The following is a 22,478-nucleotide window of genomic DNA, read 5'->3' as shown; positions in this document are numbered from 1 at the left end:
TAACAAAGTTTACATGTACAGATGGAGGTGGGGTGTGGCAACCAGCAAGTTACGGGCACCGCGCGTTCACAACAGGCCGCGCGCGTCCTCATCCGCCTCCGCCGAGGCAAAGGCACTCACAAACGCTCAAGGTAACTGATATACTTACTTCGATGGCTTACCCATAATGACTACTGTGAGTCTTGGGGCCGGTTGCATCACACCGTCTGTCACCGTTAAATCATTCGTTAAATTTTAATGGGAAGTTTCATAGTCGTCTGCTGCGTGACGATGATGTGTCTGTCAAATGTGGTTGATACAACTGGCCCTTAGTCTCCAACATAAAAGCACGCGACGTTGCTCGCTCTTGAGCGGTATTTAGCCAGCTATCGCTGACGTTGAGATCACGGAGGTATTTTGTTAGGCCTTGGCTTATTTTTAAAGTTAGCGTTAGAACACTAGATAAGTAAATTTTATTGCATACATTTTTTTTAAAGAAATTTTATAATAAATAAATAGATATCAAAAGATCACGAATACTTCGTTTCTTTTACGATTAGAATTATCTGTCAAACGGGTAAACAAAGAAGCAGTGGTCGTAGACCTTCCTTCTTCGATTTCGGCCGATACCACTGATTTCTTGGAACTTATAATACTATGTACATAAGTTCCAAGAAATCAGTGGTATCGGCCGAAATCGAAGAACGAACGTCTACGACCACTGCTTCTTTGTTTACCCGTTTGACAGATAATTCTAATCTTAAAAGAAACGAAGTATAGTCGCGTTTTAATAGGGTTCGTCTATCCTAACGGCGGCACCAGACAGGCTTGCAAACACCGAACACCAAACAAAAACATGAACGTTATGTGTTTGCTAGTGATCGCCATCGGAGTTGTTTTTTTTTAACCTGGGTATCCCATGTTTGTGTTCGGTGGTGTTTGTGCTCATTGTTTGTAACAAACACCAAACTCGTGGGCTGCTATGAGTGTCTGATTAAATGACGAGTGTTTTGACAGTGTTCATAATGAATAAATAATTCTGTTGCAGCAACCTGGTAAACTGGACATGAACAACTATGCGATGGTCAGCGATGCATTGCAGCAAATCACCATCGGACCGCCGCATCCTAGAGAGAGAAAGGTATGTTTTAAATTTACCAGATCAAAAACCGGCCAAGAGCGTGTCGGGCCACGCTCAGTGTAGGGTTCCGTAGTTTTACGTATTTTTCTCAAAAACTACTGAACCTATCAAGTTCAAAACAATTTTCCTAGAAAGTCTTTATAAAGTTCTACTTTTGTGATTTTTTTCATATTTTTTAAACATATGGTTCAAAAGTTAGAGGGGGGGGACACTTTTTTTTCCTTTAGGAGCGATTATTTCCGAAAATATGAATATTATCAAAAAACGATTTTAGTAAACCCTTATTCATTTTTAAATACCTATCCAACAATATATCACACGTTAGGATTGCAATGAAAAAAAAAACACTCCCCACTTTACGTGTAGGGGGGTACCCTAATAAAAAAAATTTTTCCACTTTTTATTTTTGCACTTTGTCGGCGTGATTGATATACATATTGGTACCAAATTTCAGCTTTCTAGTGCTAACGGTCACTGAGATTATCCGCGGATGGACGGACGGACAGACAGACATGGCGAAACTATAAGGGTTCCTAGTTGACTATGCGTTTCGTTCGCAGTTTCCGTAACGGAACCCTAAAAAGGCCACTCAAAGAGCATTTCATTAAAAAAACCTATCTCTAAATTGGCGTTTATAAAAAAGACTACCGGTTTTAATAACTCGGCTTTCAAACAAAAAAAAAACTAAATCGAAATCGGTTCATCCGTTCGGGAGCTACGATGCCACAGACAGACACACACAGACAGACACGTCAAACTTATAACACCCCGTCGTCGTCGTTGCGTCGGAGGATAAAAACGGGACTTTTGAAACTAAAAATTTTCCTAAAAAGAAAAAATAACGCGTCATATACTCGATTAGCAAATTCGTTAATTTACTAACTGCATTTTGCATAAAAATAAATTGCATCGGCCGGGAATCGAACCCGGGCCGCCCGCGTGGCAGGCGAGCATTCTACCACTGAACCACCGATGCTTATGATTAACTATTGAATTTACGTATTACGATCTGTATACACCGTGTAATATTAATTTCTAAAGAATATCGAAATATTTCATAATTATAGTGGAATTTAAGTAAATCAATATAATTTCAAAATAGAATCAATACCGGTTATCTTATCAATTATAAGTTGTATGTCCCGCTTAATATAAGAAAATGTGTTTGTTATTTTGTGCACAACATTGTTTAGTAGGTGTGAAGACGAATCCTTATTTATTGCTATTGAAAATAACAAAAAAAAATACATTGTTTTATATTGACACGTTATATAAATAAAAAAAATTAAACAAGGAAATTACACATCATATTCTCCGAGAAAAAAAAACTGCATCGGCCGGGAATCGAACCCGGGCCGCCCGCGTGGCAGGCGAGCATTCTACCACTGAACCACCGATGCTTGTGATTAGCTGTTGAATTTACGTACTACGATCGATATACACCATGTAATATTAATTTCTAAAGAATATCGAAATGGTTATTTCATAATTATAGTGGAATAAAATCAAAATAGGTTATCTCATCAATTATAAGTTGTATGTGCCGCAATAATGCCGCCATGTGTAATATAATGTGTTAATTTTGTGCACAACATTTTTTAGTAGGTGTGACGTCAAACGAATCCTTATTTATTGCTATTGAAAATAAAAATAAAATACACTTATTTATATTAACACGTTATAGAAATCAAACACAAGGAATTTACAGTTTTTTACATATTCTGGCTTCTGTTAATTGCTTGCATAAATAAATTCTTAAAAAAAGAAATTGCATCGGCCGGGAATCGAACCCGGGCCGCCCGCGTGGCAGGCGAGCATTCTACCACTGAACCACCGATGCTTGTGATTAGCTGTGGAATTTAGCTATTACGATCGATATACTAGTAACATAAACATCGAAAACTAAATAGTTACAATTATTTAATTACAAAAATATTTTTATTACATAAAAGTGACATACACAACGAAGGCGCCAGAAATATCTGGTCTATCTTATTGTTCGAGCCATAAGAGCGTTATTGCCGTGTTGTATATTTTTACGGCCTGCGATGAGTAACTGCAGGCTATACTAATTACAGTATGGCCACTCCCGCTCCCCGCTGAAAGTGCCGCCCACCCGCTCTCGGTTACCTCACAGTTACCGCTTGTCAAAAACGCGAACATTTGACCTGTCATATCTCACTCAACAAGCATGGTACGCGTTCACCTACACGAGCTTAGAATGTATGCTAGGAACGCGCCTCTTTCATATATTTTATCGCCAGTGTCCGAAATGTGTTAATAGGCCTTCAGATTATTTATTTTTTATCTGAATTGAATATGAAACAATATTAAAAATAAATATATAATGTGTTCACTTATTGGCAATCATCATAGGTTTATCAGTTTTACGAGCAAAATGAAATAAATTTTATATTGTAAATAAATTCTTTAAAATAAAAACAGATTTTGCATCGGCCGGGAATCGAACCCGGGCCGCCCGCGTGGCAGGCGAGCATTCTACCACTGAACCACCGATGCTTATGTTTTAATGCCGAATTTAAGAATTATGTTCGATAGAGAAAGGCAGATGCGCTCGAACATGCGCAAGATTCGTTACGTTAGTTTGGTACGTGACCTTTTGGTAATTATTTTTTGATGTGTGAGCAGCAGATTATATGTCAATGTTTCTTTATTTGATTTCTTATTACGTATTATTATTTAATATTGGGTGTGATACAAGCACACCTCGGACACTGGTGATCAAATATATGAAAGAGGCGCGTTCCTAGCACACAGTCTAACCTCATGTACGTGAACGCGTACTATGCTTGTATGAGTGAAATATGACAGGTCGACTGTTCGCGTCTTTGACAGGCGGTAACTGTGAGGTAACCGAGAGGGGGTGGGTGGCACTTTCAGCGGGAAGCGGGAATGGCCATACTGTACGATAGTACTCTTTATTATACTGTGGATACAAGTGTTGACTTTTATTGAGATTTTTAGTCGCAACTAGTTAATTTGATAAAACTATGGTGGAAAACCTTCTTTTTTATAAATATCACATGTAATAAGAGGCGCTCCTGAAGCGATCACTGATGCCCATGGACACCAGAAACACCAGAAACGCTGGAAGTGCGTTGCGAAGATGGGTGTGCGTTTTCATGAAGGTGGATACAAATGTTTACGGCATGGGGTCTCCTTTTCTCTGCAGCTGACTGTACGGTTTTTATACTTAGTGCGTTTGCACATTATCCGATCCGATATCGGGTGTCGGAAGGATTTTAAACGGAAAAATCAAAGATGGCATCCTTAATGTATAGGATGTCGGTCCTACATCCGATATCGGATCGGATAATGTGAAAACGCACTTATAACAAATTCAGAACTCCGAAACATGCAAAATTGTGGTCCCAAAATGGTCCATTCTGTGAAAACTTGACTTCTTCTTTCTGGCATTACCCCGACATTTTACCGCAGCTAATCATAGCCTGGTGTCAGCTTTAGCAAAAAAATCCCAGGGTTTGGAGAAGATACTAGTTTTACGAAAGCGACTGCCATCATTGAGTCCTTGTATTTTTTTAAAGTGATGATTATTTATTTGCTTGTCACTCATGGGCAAGCGCCTGTTTACCTTGAGATGGATCGTACGCTTATTCACCACGTTGTCACCACTCTGACACTGGTGATCAAATATATGAAAGAGGCGCGTTCCTAGCACACAGTCTAAGCTCGTGTAGGTGAACGCGTACTATGCTTGTATGCGTGAGATATGACAGGTCGAGGTCGACTGTTCGCGTTTTTGACAGGCGGTAACTGTGAGGTAACCGAGAGGGGTTGGGCGGCACTTTCAGCAGGGAGCGGGAGTGGCCATACTGTACGATAGTCCTCTTTATTATACTGTGACGTTGTCTTGCTCTTTACAGTCGCAGCGGTCAGGATGGTCACATTCTGGCGGTCAGCCGGGCGGTCACCACCACCATCCATCGGGAGTGAGTTCCGAAACTGAGTTAGATGCACAATACGCACAGGTAAGAAAGTTTGTTGCATTTTTAAATTGAGATTACATTGGAACAATATGTACATCTAAATGTAGGTATATTAGGCGTCAAGCGAATAAAGTCATGACACAGAATACATAATAGTACAAGTACAGAAGGCTCACTCCTTTGATGTTCACAAAATGCCGCCATTCCCAATTCTCACCTACATTAACAAACGGACCGCACGCGAGCAGCCGACATGGATTGTTATTGCACCGCGCGAAGGTCGACCACTGAATGGGCCGACATGTACTTGTAGCGCGGCGATAGAATCGCGGAGTGAGCCGCCCCTGGTCATGAGTCAAAAGTCAAAACTCTTTTTTTGTTTACTCAAAAAAATACTCTCCCTTTTCTGGTTTAGTTTTAAATCCAAGGCCCTGCAATGTGCAATACCACTAACTTTTATTGTTCCTTTTGATATCAGTTCTAATATAATTTTTGGTAGGGCTTTATTTGTATGCAATTTGTCTTGTTTATTTCAGATAAAGGAAACAAATGAGTACATGGAAGCGCCATCTATGATGAGATTAAGAAGACATCGGAGGCACGATAAAACACCTATGCATCAACCTTGTAAGTACTGTTATGTTATGACCTTATAATTTACAAAATAACAACTCAGCATTTTTTTAATTTTTAATGCCGAAAACTACCGTTTATCATCTGGGTAATTTGATCTGTTTGCCTTTAGAACGAACTCTTGAAATTCTAAGAGGATCTCGCAATACACAAGATTAAAAAGCCTTGTATGTTCGAAATAAATTATCTACATTGGTTTAAGTCAAATAAAGCAGAAGAGGGAAAAATAAAAGGCCATGTCCGTTTTTATATTATCCGATCCGATATCGGATGTCGGAAAGATTTCAATGGAAAAAATCCAAGATGGCGCCTGCAATGTATGGGATATCGGTCCTACATCCGATATCGGATCGGATAATGTGAAAACGCACTAAGGTAAAACTCGTCCAACGGGTTTGTCTTAGGGCTCCCGGTCGTGACCGTGTATCGTGAACACGTAGCCGTACGCACGTTGCCGTGATACACGGCAACGGATTTCTGGTTCGTTCGTCACGTGAAAATAAATCACGTGAAATTAGGGTACGTACGTTCGTAGATCCGTCCGTACGTACGTACGAATTCACGTGACACGCCCGTTCGGTCCGCCAGCGGCGTTTCATGAGAGAAGATAAGATCGGGTGCAGTCTCTATAAGTTATGAATAAAAATGTAGGTATCGTGAGGTTATATCTTAATTACTTTTGAATTAAAATTTATATTCAATACTGCGGTTTTTCAAATATTAATATGTAAGTAATAAATAAATATAACCAAATAAGCGATCCGGGGTTTCCGATAGGCTTAATTTAGAAGTGGTTATAAAAATACCAACGATATGGGTAGGTAACCTTTTGTAAGGGTAACTGCTAGGTTTGGTAACCGTTTCAGATAAAGTTTCCTTCCAGTCATTTGAGTTTTTTACTCTATCCAAAGGTTTTCAACAGTTATAATTCTAAATTCGACTTATTATTAAATAACCACTGTTAGCATTGTCTCTACGCTACAACCGACGCTTCGAGTACAAATTCAAAAAATGCTTATACTTTCACTAAAATATTACTTTTATGTTTATTAAAATGGCACTATACCATGACTATACCTTATCCTTTGTTAAGCTTATCTGTTGAGTGGTTGTGGTTGAAAAATACCATGCGTTAACGTGGTAATATGGGCTTATAACCGTGCACCGTGATATCCTTGAATCTGCTTATTATGTGTCTGCAATGTTCGTTGACAAAAACTCTCTAGTTACCCTCTGATTAATAAGATTTAATAGGAAGATAAGTATCCACGGTACCATTCAATTATTGATGCAAGGAGTAAGAAATTTGTCAATTTAGTATAAAAATTAAGGCCATGCATCGATAAATATTAGGATTTTAGATTCACTGGTGTGCTTAGCCCCGGAAACCTAGAGATCTGATTTTTGGATATGTATATCTTGACTATATGATTGAAATTTTTGTACAGCTCGAAACACGAATGCTTACAATTTTCTCGATAGAAATTTAATCCAAATTAAGGCCTTAATTTTTCGTTTAACTAACATTGTGAAAAAAATATGCAACTTTAATCAGTCTAACCTACTTTAAAGTGAAGGTTTCCAAATTATCTAGTCTCTCGTAGAAGGAAATATTTTTTATTATCGTATATACAAAGATTTATCATCATTTACGATATCATGAATTCAACAGAAAACGGCCATTTTATGCGGTTTCGTTTCTCTTTCTTTCATACGTCAATCGTATACATGTGTCCTTATTGTCAAAAATGTCAGACGGCCGGCGGGCCTCGAGGAGGCAAGACCTATGTCAAATCGCGCAGCGTTTTTGACAATTTATAATTACGAAAATTTGGACGTAGTTTAGCGAAAAGGATTTATCTCCATAAAATTGCCATTGAAATGAATGACTATTGTTATTGTCAGAAAGTTTAAATTCTATTGGCAATGTTTGTGGGTTAGATCCTTTTCCATAAACTACGTTCATTTTGTATATTTATTATATATACGCATGTGTGCGTATTGCCAAAGCTACGTCAAACTCTATACTATTTGAGTTACAAGATGCTATGAAATTTCGACAGGAACGATAATGTGTCCGTGGCCCTGTGGTACCAGCCATCAGCTAAATATGCTAACTTCTAGGTGATTTTTTCCATTTTATTTCGAAATTTCTACTTTTTTTGTTTTTTTTTTTTCTTTCTTATTATACCAAATAAATTATAAAATAAAGAAATTAATATTAATTCATCTTCAAAAGAAGAAAACCTTTTCTGAGGGAGCCTAACCTAATGTATACAATGTTGTTTTGTGTGTTGTACATAATTTACACAATTATAAGTGAAATAAAATAAAACAAAAATAAAAAAATACATTCATTGAGAAATAAGAATAGATATTGCAATAAAAAAAATTACAATGTTTAAGTTGGTTGGCCACGCAACGGGATTTGAACCCACAACTCTGGAGTGAAATCCTTGTACATATTGGATTGGACTGGCCCTGCCGGCCTGCTAAAGCTGATGTCCCTTGTTCGAATCCCGCCAAGGGTATTTATTAGTGTGAGGAGTACTTACAGATATTTATTTGGCTCATTTTCTCATTTCATCATCTCCAAGGCCATTTACATAAACGACTCATGGTTTTATACGTACTGATAAGTTGGATGTGTTTCAGTACAATTTTAAAATGTTAAATCTGCCGTTTCGGCTTGGCTATTAAAACATAAGTAATTATGTCGTTCTCTGCTATAATTCTTTGATATTTTCTACTTAGTACGTACTTCGCTATCAAACAACCTGTATGGTCTGTGCAGTGATCTTTCTGTTCTGCGGTTGTCTGTGATTAAAACTCGTTGACGTTGGTATGTCAAAATATTTTCTGTAGCTTATGCTAAAAATACAAAAGATACAAAAACAATGGTATAAGAAAGGGAAAAGACAGACTCCAGGTACATGGTTATTTTTTAAATACATCCAGCAGCGGGGCAGGCAGGGCCCAAGGTGACCGACCTACGCGCCGTGTACAGGAGTACCGCCTTCTGCATCTCACCCCTAGCGAGTGTCGCTCACTTTTGCCTATGAGATCGTTCGCCGAAACGACGATGATCATCGAATCAACCAAGTATCTCGACCATTTTCGAGAACTGGCGCAGGTAAGTACCTACTTGTAGTACGGTACTTCGCGGTCCACAAGATTGTATGGAAAATACTAACTGCTGGTGAATTATCCTAGTTATGAGGTCATGTCTGTGCAATGTGCCCGAGTGACTCGCCGGGATAGTGTCCGACAAATGTTATTATTATTGTTTATATATAGCTAAACTCAAGCTTAATCCAGAACTGTAAAATAAACCTAAGAATTGCCTTGCTCTTTTTAGGGTTTCATACCAAACATAGGCACAAAAGGAACCTTTCTGGTGCGGTTCGGCCCGTCTATTTTCTGCGTGTTCGGCAAAATACTCGATGACTCTATGTCTCTTACATAGTTTCTCTTAGTGCGTTTTCACATCATCCGTTCCGATATCGGATGTCGGACATGGGTCCGATGGGATGGCCCATGTCCCGTATATTTACGCCACCATCTTTGATTTTTTTATTTTGAAATCTTTCCTACATCCGATATCGGATCGGATAATGTGAAAACGCACTTACACACTACTTTACTTTTTAAGTAAGTAAATAAGTTAATCTTCTTTATTGCCCCACAAAGATAACAGGTTTACAAATTTAATAACAGAATTACATTGAAAATAAAGGCAGCAACAGGCGGTCTTATCGATGTATGCGATCACTACCAGAATTCCTTATTAGGGTAGCACGAAATAAAGCATAGTTTTGGTATTTCCGATGAACTACAGTATGGATTCTTCAGAAAAGGAGTGTACTTAGTTTCTAATGGGTCGGCAACGCGCATGTGACACCCCTTGAGTTGCAGGTGTCCATAGTTTCCGGTGACCTCTTTTCCTCTTACCTGCCGCCGACGTGGTATAAAAAAAATTGTAAAAGGTAATTTAAATAATATAAGGTACCTAGTTTTAATTATCAATTTTAAAAACTTGTGTTTTTAACCAACTTCCAAATTTCGAGGAGGTTATCATTTATCAATTCGTGTGTAATTTTTGATGTTTGTTACTAAGTAGACAGGTTTCGATTTTTTTTAGTGTATGTACATATTATTGAAAGCCAGTTCTGATAATTGGATTCTGGAGAAATCGAGAAAACTCCTAAAGTCTGAAAGGCGCATAATATATAGTGATTTTTGTGTTTTATTAGAACATCATGCATTTCCATTCAAAACAGTCACATATGGTGAAGTGGAACAGTTTATGATGATCAGAGCGGAACTCTTCAACGACGAATTTAACGAGTTAAGTTTTTTAAGCACTTTGAGGTTTCAAGTCAGATTTCGATCATGCTGGAGTTTTGGTGATCTCTTTTGGATACCAATCCATGAAAGATCAAGGGAACTTCTCAAATTTGAACGGCACACTTGTAGTGACTTTTGTATTATCACCAAAGTCTCTCTAATGTTTTGGATTATGAATAAGGACAAGGACTTACATTTGACGAAGTGGAACTGATGATGATCAGAACGGAACTCCTCAAAAACGCATAGCTCGTGTTAAGAGATTGATGAAAGAACTGCTGATGATGATCCGATTAGGAGCCCTTCAGTGACACATAGCTCATGTTAGGGATTTGCTCATTTATGCGTTTGTGTGTATGTAAATAAATAAATAAATAATAAATATTGGGGGATACCTTACACAGATCAACCTGGCCCCAAACTAAGCAAAGCTTGTACTATTAGTGCTAGGCGACGACGATATACTTAATTATATAAATATATACATAGAAAACATCCATGACTCAGGAACAAATATCTGTGTTCATTACACAAATAAATGCCCTTATCGGGATTCGAACCCGGGACCGCGGCGTAGCAGGGTCACTCACTACGCGCTAGGCCAGACCGGTCGTCATCATTTCATGTGTCTCTAAACATTAAAGTTTATTATTTCTTCAGTATCGATCGCAGTCGCATGTGCGTTTCGTGTAGGTATGAGGTGCCTGGCTCGCTTTTATGTAGTGTTATATAAATCCGGATTTGTGGCTAGGTCCGTGTTATCAAGGTCCGGGTACCTAAGTTTAATATGTCCGGATTCACGGATTCTAAGTACAGTCCAGTTTGCTTTCTACGTACAGTAGAATGGATGCGTTTTTAATTTTATAACAGTGAGGAATGTAAATCATTCTGTAAAGGACGGGTTCGGTACCTCGGCAACTTAGCACTGCTGGGACTACACGAATACACAAGCAGACATTTAGAACGGGTACCTTTTTCTTTTGACAGAGAACAGGTCTTGGTAATCATAACTATCTAGGAGGCAAACGTTAATTAGTTTTCTTACTTTCATTTGATAATCCGGTAAATTTTTTTTGCAAGGTTCAGGTGTTCCGAAATAGAATATTCATTTATTTTCGAACAATACTATAAGGCCCAGAAACTTCAAGGTACTACGTCTTTTAATATACACATAGTTTTAAGTAGAGGAGTTGAGTAGTTTTATATGCTCTGCCTACCCCTTCATGGGATACAGGCGTGATTGTATGTATGTTGTATGTATGTATGTATAGTTTTAAGTTTATAGTTTTAAGCACAATGTTAAAAGCATGGAGTAGAAGAAGCTCATGTGTTAAAGAATGGTACTTATGTGGTAGCTTTTACATGTGATTAGAAGACTGTAATCAGGTCCGACTAAACAGGTTCGTCCTTGCCACTAAAAAGCGCCGTGATGTCATCGGATAGTGACGGATGAGAGAGTGTTTAGAAAAATGCAATAAAAAGTGTAGAGACTTGAATATCGACCTGTGGTATACTGACGTATGTGATATCTGCTGATTCCCGAACCGTTACCACTTTTTATTTATTTGTTAGGTAGATAAGCGACCAATTATATATACCTACTCCATTTTTTTCTATATAGAAGTATATAGAAATAGGAATCGAAGATGGTATGGAAAATATCCTTGTACTGCATTAACCGTCATCTTCATAACTAAAACATAAATCATGTCTGTAAAAGTAAGTAAGTAAGTACAAGGAATCTCTGGGCAACTTGCCCGGTGACTAACCAAAAAGCTATTTATTCTATAGTGCGTTTTTAAATAGTTAAGAGACAAATATTTACATGTTAATAAATATTTTTAAGAAATTTCACAAACAACGAATGGGTTTATTTCTACAGGACGACGTGTAACCATCATCATTTCTTAGCATAAGGAGTATACGATAAGGCATAACATCGCTTCTGGTATTTGATAGGTACTAGTACTACTTAGAAGGATTGATCATTACTAATATGTAGTAATAGACTGGTATGGTGAAGTTAGAGAGTTACTTCAGATAATATATAAGGTCCTCTTCGATAGTACTAGGAAACCCTAGGCTTGGTCCAATCCTTGGCCAAAGAATTTAGCGAGTAATATTGATGTAATAGGCATAGTTGACTAATTACTCGTACTTCCCGTGGGAATTCATTTTGGTGGATTATTTGGTTATTTTTAAGTTAGTCTATATTTACTGTGTACCTAAGTTTTTATTTCAGATACCATCAGTTAAAGGATTTTATACAAATAATGCATAATATTTATTAGTTCATTATATCCAGTACCCGACATGCTAAACGAGCATAAGGTACAAAGTAAGCGTAGGTATATACCTAAGTCTGTATTATGATAAACTTTTATTTCATATATTAATTTCCACTAATTTTTAGCCACTATTTATAAAACTGAACAGTGTAGTTCCTCTAGGTTATGATACACATCTCACAATATAAAAAAAAAACTAAACAAAATTTGTACCTTGGTTATCAATTTAACTAAATAATTTAGGTTTTTTTTTAATACTATGTCGGTGGCAAACAAGCATACGGTCCACCTGATGGAAAGCGGCTACCGTAGCCTATGGACGCCTGCAACTCAAAGAGTGTCACATGCGCGTTGCCACCCCATTACAAACTTGTACACTCCCCTAAATCATACTATACTAAAGATTAAAAAATAACTTTGCTAAAAAACCTTAGTTAACGTTCTATATTTCAAAAACTTTAATTTTGTTTTATATTATATCAGTTTTATTCTAAATATGATGGTTTTGTTAGGTTGTTTTTACAGCTTCAGGTTTTTTACTGATCTATCACATAAAACTTGTCAGTAAATAAGTTCGAATTTTGTACTTTTTTAATGAATTGTGCAATAAAGTTTACATAAAATAATATTTACAAATATACATACAATCAGCCTGTATCCCATAAAGAGGTAGGCAGAGCGCATGAAACTACTCATGTTTCTATGCCAGACTTGGCAAATAAGGGGTTGAAAGGAAACGAAACTCTGACAAAATGTAAAATAAAATAATCATCATCATCAGTTGATTTACCTTGTACGTTAGTTTGAGCTAGCCAGTGCGTTTATGTTTAATTTACAGTTTTAAATTAGTCTTGACTAAACTGAGCTTGGCTTAAAATAATAAATAAAATTAATACCTTTCTGATGGATTGGACTTTGACTAAGGGGATTCTAATGTCAGCAGAGATAGGTTCTCTATACGTACTAGATAGGTACTACCTAGCTGTGAAAATTGATGAAGATAATATGTTAATGACTAAGGATCTGTCTACAGCTTCAACTACGGACAGTTTTTGAGTAAAAGGGTTCCTAATACCTAGATTTTTTACTATGTTTATGGGACAACATACGTATTGTCTGAAACCAGTTCTGGTAACAATTAGCATTCATAAGTCATAACTACTTATTAATTTGGGCCTCAATCCTCTGTTCTTGAAATTATCGTCCAGTCGTATCGAATTCCTCAATAATTTCACACCCTATTTTTGTTGTTATAAAGCCTCTCTCTCTTTCAGTTCGATTAAAGAGATTTTTTTTATGTTCAGCTGTTTACCTGATTTGACATCTTTGTTTTAAAAACGTGATTTTACTACCTACTAAATTTCTTTAAACTTTCAGTTAAATGTCAACAATCAGGACAAGGTTTCGCTTTCATCTTGGCTGCAGAAAGAGGAACCGCCGGACTACCCGAGACGTGTTGAAGATCCACCTTCTGAGTGAGAAAAACTGAGAGAGATACAGATTCTCTCAAGACATATGAATATTCTACACGGTGTTTTCTTAGTTACGTTAATTTTAAGGATGCATTCCTATTATTCCTAATCTTGTAATATCATTTACTTGGCACCCGAGCTTGCCTACGATTTTAATTGGATTCCAGACCATTGAGGTCAAATGGATTCTTGCAATTAAAAATCATCAAAAAAGAAATTTGCACATAGCATACCTGTATTCTTCATCTCCTTGAATACATATAAAATAAAACAACATAACTACCAAATTGTTTATTTCAATCACTTATTTTCAGAATTACATCCTTATTTGGTTATGCTTGGCATAGTTTGTATTATACATTATACACAGTAGTATATTTTATCTTGTACAGGTACTGTATTTATACCTCCAACGACTGAGACCATACCGCCATTTAATCGTTATTCTTTATTTAAAATGTATATTGATTCACGGTGTCCTCATAAGTGTACACAATCAAGATACTTAGCCCCATTGAGTGAGTGTTTTTTGTTAAATCCAATGTTTGTAGTTCTTTAAATATATCTATGGTTTATTTGACTAAAGGTAACAATATTTGAGTAAAAAAATGTGTGACCTTCGGTTTTTGGAATGATTGCTGGTACCATATGAGACCGCTAGCCTCGCACAGGGTTTTCCCTTGAATCGCCGACAGACATTTGTTCGAATATTATTTCAAAGACAACGTTTCAAATAATTTCATTTCATCGACAGTTCATATCGTAGAACAATCGATACAAGTAAAATCAAACCGTAGACTTTTGTTTCGTAGATAAGTTATTCCGAGTATACTTTATATCGTGGTATTTCGTTTCGTGTTTTTTCATTTCATTTTGTTTTACATTAAATACAGTTCATTACGCATAATATTATTTCAATTATGTTTTTTTCTAAAATTTTACAATTTGTTAACTGTTTGTTTGGTCACAGTTCTAATTCTAACCTAACCTAAACCTACTTTAAAAATTATTCGTTGTTGTGTAGGGTCGCAGTTCTAACCTAACCTAAACCTACTCTGTAAACTGTTTGTTTTTGTGTGTGGTCACAGTTCTAACCTAACCGAAACCTACTATATGTGTAGACCGTTCGTTGATGTGTAGGGTCGCAGTTCTAACCTAACCTAAACCTACTCTGCAATACATTTGCTTCTGTGTAAATCACAGGTCGAACCTAACCTAAACCTACTCTGTAAACTATTTGTTTTTGTGTGTGGTCACAGTTCTAACCTAACCTAAACCTAATTTAAAAGCCATTCGTTGTTGTGTAGGTCACAGTTAACTTAACCTAAACTTACTCGGTAAGCCGTTTGTTTCTGTGTGATCACAGTTCTAACCTAACCTAAACCTACTCTGTAAGCTGGTCTCTAACCTAACCTAAACCTACTTTAAAAGCCGTTCATCGTTTTGTAGCATCGCAGTTCTAACCGCACCTAAACCTACTGTAATATAGGATTTAAGCCAATGGTCATAGTATAATTATGGACTGTATGTGATGTGCCACGATAAAATATGTAGTACGAGAAATGATAAAGTTTTGTAATGATACGTCGAATAAATGAATTGCGATGTTTCGTATTTCTGCTATTTGAAGTACTTTGAAACGAATGATGCGGTGAAGCGATGCGCTCGCGATCTCCAGCGATGAAGAAATATTAGTTGAATAGTATTTATAATAACTAAGAAAATTTTAAATAAATAGTAGTTGAAACAAAAATACTCGAAACAATTTTACTCGAACTAAACTTTCGATGATTTGTTGTCGATGAAATGATATTCGATGAAAAGTTTGTCGGCGAAACAAGGGTACACCCTCGCACAGAGGTAAAAGCACAGAATATAAATAATAGTACAAGTACAGAAGGCTCACTCCTTTGATGTCCACAAAATGCCGCCATTCTAATTTTTTACCTACATTAACAAACGGACCGCACGCGAGCAGGCGACATTGAATTTTATTGCGCGGCGCGAAAGTCGTCACCACTGAATGGGCCGCGAATTCGCGGCCGCCGACATGTACTTGTAGCGCGGCGATAAAAGCGCGGAGTGAGCCGCCCCTGGTAAAAGTAAGAAAATACTATAAAAATCTGTTATAATTATTTATTAACAAACATACCTTTTCAACATAATATTATGTAATAGGTAGACATGTTAGACTACATTTAATAAAAACCGGCCAAGAGCGTGTCGGGCCACGCTCAGTGTAGGGTTCCGTAGTTTTTCATATTTTTCTCAAAAACTACTGAACCTATCAAGTTCAAAATAATTTTCCTAGAAAGTCTTTATAAAGTTGTACTTTTGTGATTTTTTTCATATTTTTTAAACATATGGTTCAAAAGTTAGAGGGGGGGGGGGGACGCACTTTTTTTTTCCTTTAGGAGCGATTATTTCCGAAAATATTAATATTATCAAAAAACGATCTTAGTAAACCCTAATTTATTTTTAAATACCTATCCAACAATATATCACACGTTGGGGTTGGAATGAAAAAAAATATCAGCCCCCACTTTACATGTAGGGGGGTACCCTAATAAAACATTTTTTTTCCATTTTTTATTTTTGCACTTTGTTGGCGTGATTAATATACATATTGGTATAAAATTTCAGCTTTCTAGTGCTAACGGTTACTGAGATTATCCGCGGACGGACGGACGGACGGACGGACAGACAGACATGGCGAAACTATAAGGGTTCCTAGTTGACTACGGAATCCTAAAAAGTAGGTTAGGGGAGACCGGGGATAGTTGACTAACTTTTGGCTTCAGCTCATATATCTTTGATGTTTGAATCAATTTAATGAAAATAATTGTTGTTACAGATAGAAGAACTATTCGGGTCTCTAAACCCTTTATTTTTGACGCAAGTATTTATTTGCAATTATAACACGTATCTATTCGATTTTCTAAACTCCAGACTCTTAGTTAACCTACCCCATCTTCGGAGTAAGTTGGCTAGGCGATAATTAATGTAAATAAAGAAATTATAAATTTAAATAAAATTTAAATATAGCCGGGGGCGCCACCCGGGGGCGGGCGAGTGGTCTAGTGGTAAGGACGTTAGCCGCGTAAGCTGAAGATCCGGGTTCGATTCCCGGCTCAGCCACCAGTGGCCCCTGGTGGGCCCTGTCGTTTTTCCTTTCGTGTATGATATCTATTTAAATTTATAATTTATATATAGTGTGAACTAGTGTGACTACTTGAAAAAAAAAAACAAATCGAAAAATATTCAATAAAATAATTTGATTTGTTCCCTAATTGTAATGTAAATACAGAAAATTAATAATTTACAATAAAACAAAGTGTACGTAATGTTAGTAGCTTTTATCGAATTACAATTAAGACACACAAACTTCAATCAATTCAATCAAATGAATTTAAGTGATACCATACGGGACCGCTAGTCTAAAATGGGTATATCTGTTATAATCATAGTACCAGGTAAGGTACAGAGAGGCAAATCTTGACTGGGGGGAAATTGTAACTGATCCATTTTATATTATGATAAAAAAAATCTGTTTCTTTCTAAGAAACGTTAATTTATTACATACATGATGATGAGTTCTACATAGATCCACTGCACACGCCTACCATATATAAGCGGGCCGGCTTTTGAGTCTCACGCGTTCGAATTCAGAAAATTATTATTTTCAACCGGTATTTTAGTGACAAAATCCCGTATCGCCCCCAGTGGACACTCTAATTAATAATTCAAGCATTATAAAACATGAAAAAAAATGGACCAGTTACATTTGCCCCCAGTCGAGATTTGCCCCGCTGTACCTTACATTAAAAAATCATAACAATAAGCGCTTGCATAATTAATTAATTATACAAGCTATTACTTCTTCTTCCTGCCAAGTTCCATCCCTGCCATATTTATTGTTAATATTAAGCAATTATCATCTTTTTTTTTAATATTACAGCAATTTATTGTTGTGATTAGCAATACATACATACATACATACATACAATCACGCCTGTATCCCATAAAGGGGTAGGCAGAACACATGAAACTACTAAAGATTCAGTGCCACTCTTGGCAAATAAGGGGTTGAAAGAAAACGAAACTGTGACATTGCAGTGACAGGTTGCCAGCCTCTCGCCTAAGCCACAATTTAACCCATATCCCATAGTCGCCTTCTACGACACCCACGGGAAGAAAGGGGGTGGTGAAATTCTTAACCCGTCACCACACAGGCAGTGATTAGCAATATTCATTTCAAAATTCAATTCCATGAATTTCGACATACGACGTAACACGGGTACACGGACGTTCATTACATGGACCCTAATTCGGATCCGTGTAACAATGAAGGGACCGCAAACTCAACGTTCTTTCTAAGAATGAAAAGAGATTAAATCGCGTATAATTAATTTACTTATAAATATATCCTGATGTTTTCCGACGACAACATTAAAAGCTAGTTTTATTTCATGAGTAATAAATAACTATCGTCCTAACCGAAGACAATATAATTATAATCTAATGTAAGTCTATGTTGATTGGTCTTCGCGTAGTATCTGAGGTGCCGTTGAGGTGGTGTCCAGCCAGAAGTTGAATTTCTGAAATGTTGCATTTGCAAAAAAAAAAGTATTTGCAGCATGTTGTGTTAAAATGACGAATTTGCATACCTAAAGATGAATTTTCTTAAATTTCAATTGGCATAAAGTGGAATTTGCAGCTTGTTGAATTTGCAAAAAAACTCAATTTTTCCCACTTCGTTACCATTTTTCAAACACTTTGTGCTGCGGTTACAAAGTGAAAAGTATGCGAAATAATAGAAAATTTCGGGACCATTTTTTTATCTCTTGTTTTTTGCCCCAGATCGAAAGGGCTCGTGATTCTGAGTAGGAAAACCATAAATTTTACCTACCTTAGAAAAAATATTTTTGGTGATTATTCTCGCGAAAATGCCAAATGTTAATAATGTACCTACTATTTCAGTTCTTACATGTATGGTATTTTTTAGAACAAGTTCGCATACCAGGCTATTTCTGTCAGGTCGAAATTTCAAAGGGTCATATGTAGGGTAGGCACTGAAAAACATCGTACGATACACGTGCGAAGAGGAAATCCTAAACAAGCTGTCAAAAATTTGACACGAGTTTCTGCACTTGTATCGTAATGTAGGTACTATATACCATTCTGAAATAAAACATAAGGGACAACTGTTCGAGAAACATGAACATTTTGAATTAAAATTTTATTAAGTCTGATAAAAATATGTAAAGTAAATAAATGAGTTGGCCGTGGCGTCAGTAGCTACTCAGTTGCTTTTGGCAACTCTAGTTACTAGCTGTCACCTTTAATTTGACAATAGAGTCCATTGATCATTTTAGAACAATTGAGTGAGACTCAATTTCATATTATTTCCGTATCAGCAAAAAGTTCAGAAAATTAATTTTGACAGTTATTAAAATGAAGTGTTTTTTTCTTGCAAAATCTGTAAATTACGCCAATTTTCTTAATTTCAAATCTAGAGGTTTCCTTAGACCGTTTCCGTATAGCATCACCTGTATTCGCATAGTGGCATAGCAAGATCTGGTAGCTGCTGCGCCACGGGTGTGAAAAATAGAACTAAAAAATGGTGAAGAGGCCGGCTGTGCAATTCCCATTAAGTTTGTACAGTTGGATCACGTCTCCGATTTGGGTAAAATTTGGTAGGCTGATAGAGTCCATGATGCTGAGCAAGAACCTTCCTTTGTTGTTACCAGATTTCTATGCATTTTCGGTAACAAAAAAGGAAAGTTTCATACAATCAATCTAGGACATTTTGGGAAACCTAGTGAATCTTGCTCAGCATCATGGACTATCAGCCTACCAATTTTTATCCAAATCAGAGACGTGATCCAAATGTACAAACTAAACGGGAATTGCGGGGCTAGTGACTCGCTGTAGGTACGTAGTGCGTTTTCACATTATCCAATCTGACATCGGATATAGGAAAGAAGTACAAGGAAAAATTTAAAGATGACGGCGTAAATATATGGGATATCGGTCCTACATGTGATATCGGATAGGATAATGTGAAAACGCACTTACCTACATCACGGGGCTAGCAGTGTTGCAGAACGTATGGTATATTCCAAAGGGTAAGTAAAGTAAGTATTGCAAAACAAAAAAAAAATACAACGCGATTTAGATACCTAGGTAGCAAGGAAATGTTATTTGTAAGAGGGGTTAAATAAACTGCTTAAACCTATACCCAAGAATAATTCGTTAATATAGATATTATAGCTGTCTCTATAAATCTCCTAAGGCGCATAATATGGAGTGTAGAAAAAACTCCATAAGCTATAGTAACGTATAGTAGCTTTGATAGAAACATTAAGAACCATTCGTTTTGTTATTTGACATTGGGCGAATGAATTGAATACAATATTAGTTACAACGCCATCTGTGAAGCGTGAAATTGTCAATGTCATTTTGCCGAAATATTTTTCTTTGGCTGACTGCCGATAGTTGTAGTTTACATTTATGAAGCTAGATGGAGCTTTAGCTGGGCTATTGCTCCGCGGAACGCTTTTCGGCGCTTCTATGTGTGCGTGCTTGCGGGGGCTGAGGTAATTGACAAGCGCGGCCTATGAGCTGTCAGTCGCTCCTTTAGTAGCCCCTTAAGAATGTGACGATAGGATGACATCCACGGAAACGTAATTTTAACACATACCTAGTTAATAATTATGTTATACATTTTACGCGAACTTACTTAACTGTTATAGCCACTATTTAATTAGGTAATTAGTGTAATTACGTTATATAGTAATAAGATTGATGGTAGTAAAAAAAAGTCTACTTTAAGAGGATTCAAGGCGCAGGATTATCATTTTATTAAGATGTAAACACTGTTTTATGACTGATATATTGTTTCAATAATAATAAATAGGCACTGCTTAATAAAGTGAGCTTCGTTATACTATTTACATGCAATAACTTTAAAATTATTTTTTCATGGTATTTAAACTTAGACCTTTGCTGCTTTCATTTACTTATTATGGATTACACCTATTTAAAAAATTAACTTACTCGTTTGATGTCGTAACAGTAACAGCAGATTTCAAATGAACTGACGTCAAATGCCTCGCGATAGATCCTGTAGTACCATGACGACACGGAAACTCATTGTTTGTCCGATCCTTGCAGAGACTACATAAAGTTGAATCTCCGACTCTGGTGGCATATCTCCACACCAAACTTTTCTTCGTTGTTAAGAGTTTCAAACATTAACAGTAACAATACAAAAACTTAACAAAACAACAAGACAATAACTTTTAAATTCACCGCTAAAGTAAAATGTCAAGGCCTTCAAGTGTTGATCAACTGGGATCTTACAAGTGACTAATTGAAATAAACTAAAATTCTAAACTGCCCCATCCAGATTAAATAAAAAATCCTAAAATGTAAAAATAACACATCGCTCACTTCACTCAGCTTCACGTACAAAAGGCTGCTCGTAAATTTTACTGTCTTTATTACCACGTGGTGGAACTGCGCTTATTATTTGCAAAATACCACCACAGTAAGATAGCTGAGCTCGTTCGTCGAACAATACAGTGCTATAAAGGAATATACTATCTAAAAGTATTATTTAATGTACCGAAACTGATAAGAACTGCAGCTGTCATTTTTTTTGTCTTAGCCGTGGCCCCGCGCACATATGTGCATATTTTTTGCCTGGAGTATAATAGTCATCATAAACTTGCTCTTTTGTTCACCTACACTCCTGTTTGTCTTGTTTACATTTAAGATTACGTTATATGCTTACATAAGAGCAAGCTTAAATATTAATTAATTAAAGCCACTTGGTAGGTTTTCATTTTCATACATAATAAATGAAAGAATAAATGTGAAAACCTTAAAAATAACATAATAATGCTTGACCAGAAATATATGGCTAAGCGTCGTGTTGCTGAATTTCATCAGAACTATTGTCCCGGATCCGTAAGTTCACATTTTTGACACATTTGTTTTGAAGTACATATGTTGCGATGTGGCTAAGACGTATCGTTTGCCAAATCTAACGATTAATTTCGAATTGGTTGAATCGATTAGGCCCTATGGACAAGGAGGCGCTTAAACAAATATACGATTTCTATCAACTTACTGAAATGTCATTTGAATCGAAATTACACTCTGCCACAGCACTAGTTTAAAAATAAAAATTAATGATAAATGGTTTAATAAGTAAATCTTGCGTTATAAATTAATATCGTAAAATACTTACTAACGAAGATCCGCAAAAATGTAACATGTTTTAGATTATGTTTAAAGTAAGCGAAATATTATTTTTCTACTCGTCGATTGTAATCTGTCAATTAGGACACCACAGACTAAACTATACGTGCTAACTTTTCAATGTTGGATACTCTATGGCAATTCCGACTCAACTATAATAATATATGTACTTAAGGTGGATCGCTTAGGTTACCCGAAGCTCAGGCTGCGTTAGATGGCGTTAATCTGCAAATTACCGGTCTTATTTTTTTTGTGGAGTCGTACAGGCATGTATATACTTTCAATTATGCTTCGCGAACATTTAATATTAAAATTGACGTATTACAACAAACATTCAACTTCTCATTGTAACGTTAATGCCCTTAATGTAGATAAATTTACT

The 22,478-nt window shown here is 36.5% G+C and overlaps 1 protein-coding gene and 4 non-coding genes across 5 annotated transcripts in view; 1 reads left to right on the top strand and 4 right to left on the bottom strand.

Moving 5' to 3' along the window:
* LOC125237403 (rho GTPase-activating protein 190) overlaps positions 1-22,478 on the top strand; it is a 109,962-nt gene that overhangs the window by 55,267 nt on the left and 32,217 nt on the right. Inside the window, exons 27-30 of the mRNA XM_048144439.1 lie at positions 22-131; positions 1,028-1,120; positions 5,026-5,130; positions 5,625-5,715. Coding sequence (XP_048000396.1) covers positions 22-131; positions 1,028-1,120; positions 5,026-5,130; positions 5,625-5,715 — 399 coding nt within the window. The remainder of the gene's footprint in view (positions 1-21; positions 132-1,027; positions 1,121-5,025; positions 5,131-5,624; positions 5,716-22,478) is intronic.
* Positions 2,026-2,096, bottom strand: Trnag-gcc. Its single transcript has one exon. It is a non-coding gene; the product is annotated as a tRNA-Gly (tRNA).
* Positions 2,450-2,520, bottom strand: Trnag-gcc. Its single transcript has one exon. It is a non-coding gene; the product is annotated as a tRNA-Gly (tRNA).
* On the bottom strand, positions 2,890-2,960 carry Trnag-gcc. The gene has a single exon. It is a non-coding gene; the product is annotated as a tRNA-Gly (tRNA).
* Positions 3,570-3,640, bottom strand: Trnag-gcc. Its single transcript has one exon. It is a non-coding gene; the product is annotated as a tRNA-Gly (tRNA).

Source organism: Leguminivora glycinivorella, chromosome 21 (assembly GCF_023078275.1).
Source record: "Leguminivora glycinivorella isolate SPB_JAAS2020 chromosome 21, LegGlyc_1.1, whole genome shotgun sequence".
NCBI classification, from domain to species: Eukaryota; Metazoa; Arthropoda; class Insecta; order Lepidoptera; family Tortricidae; genus Leguminivora; species Leguminivora glycinivorella.
This window is presented reverse-complemented; position numbering and strand designations above follow the sequence as displayed.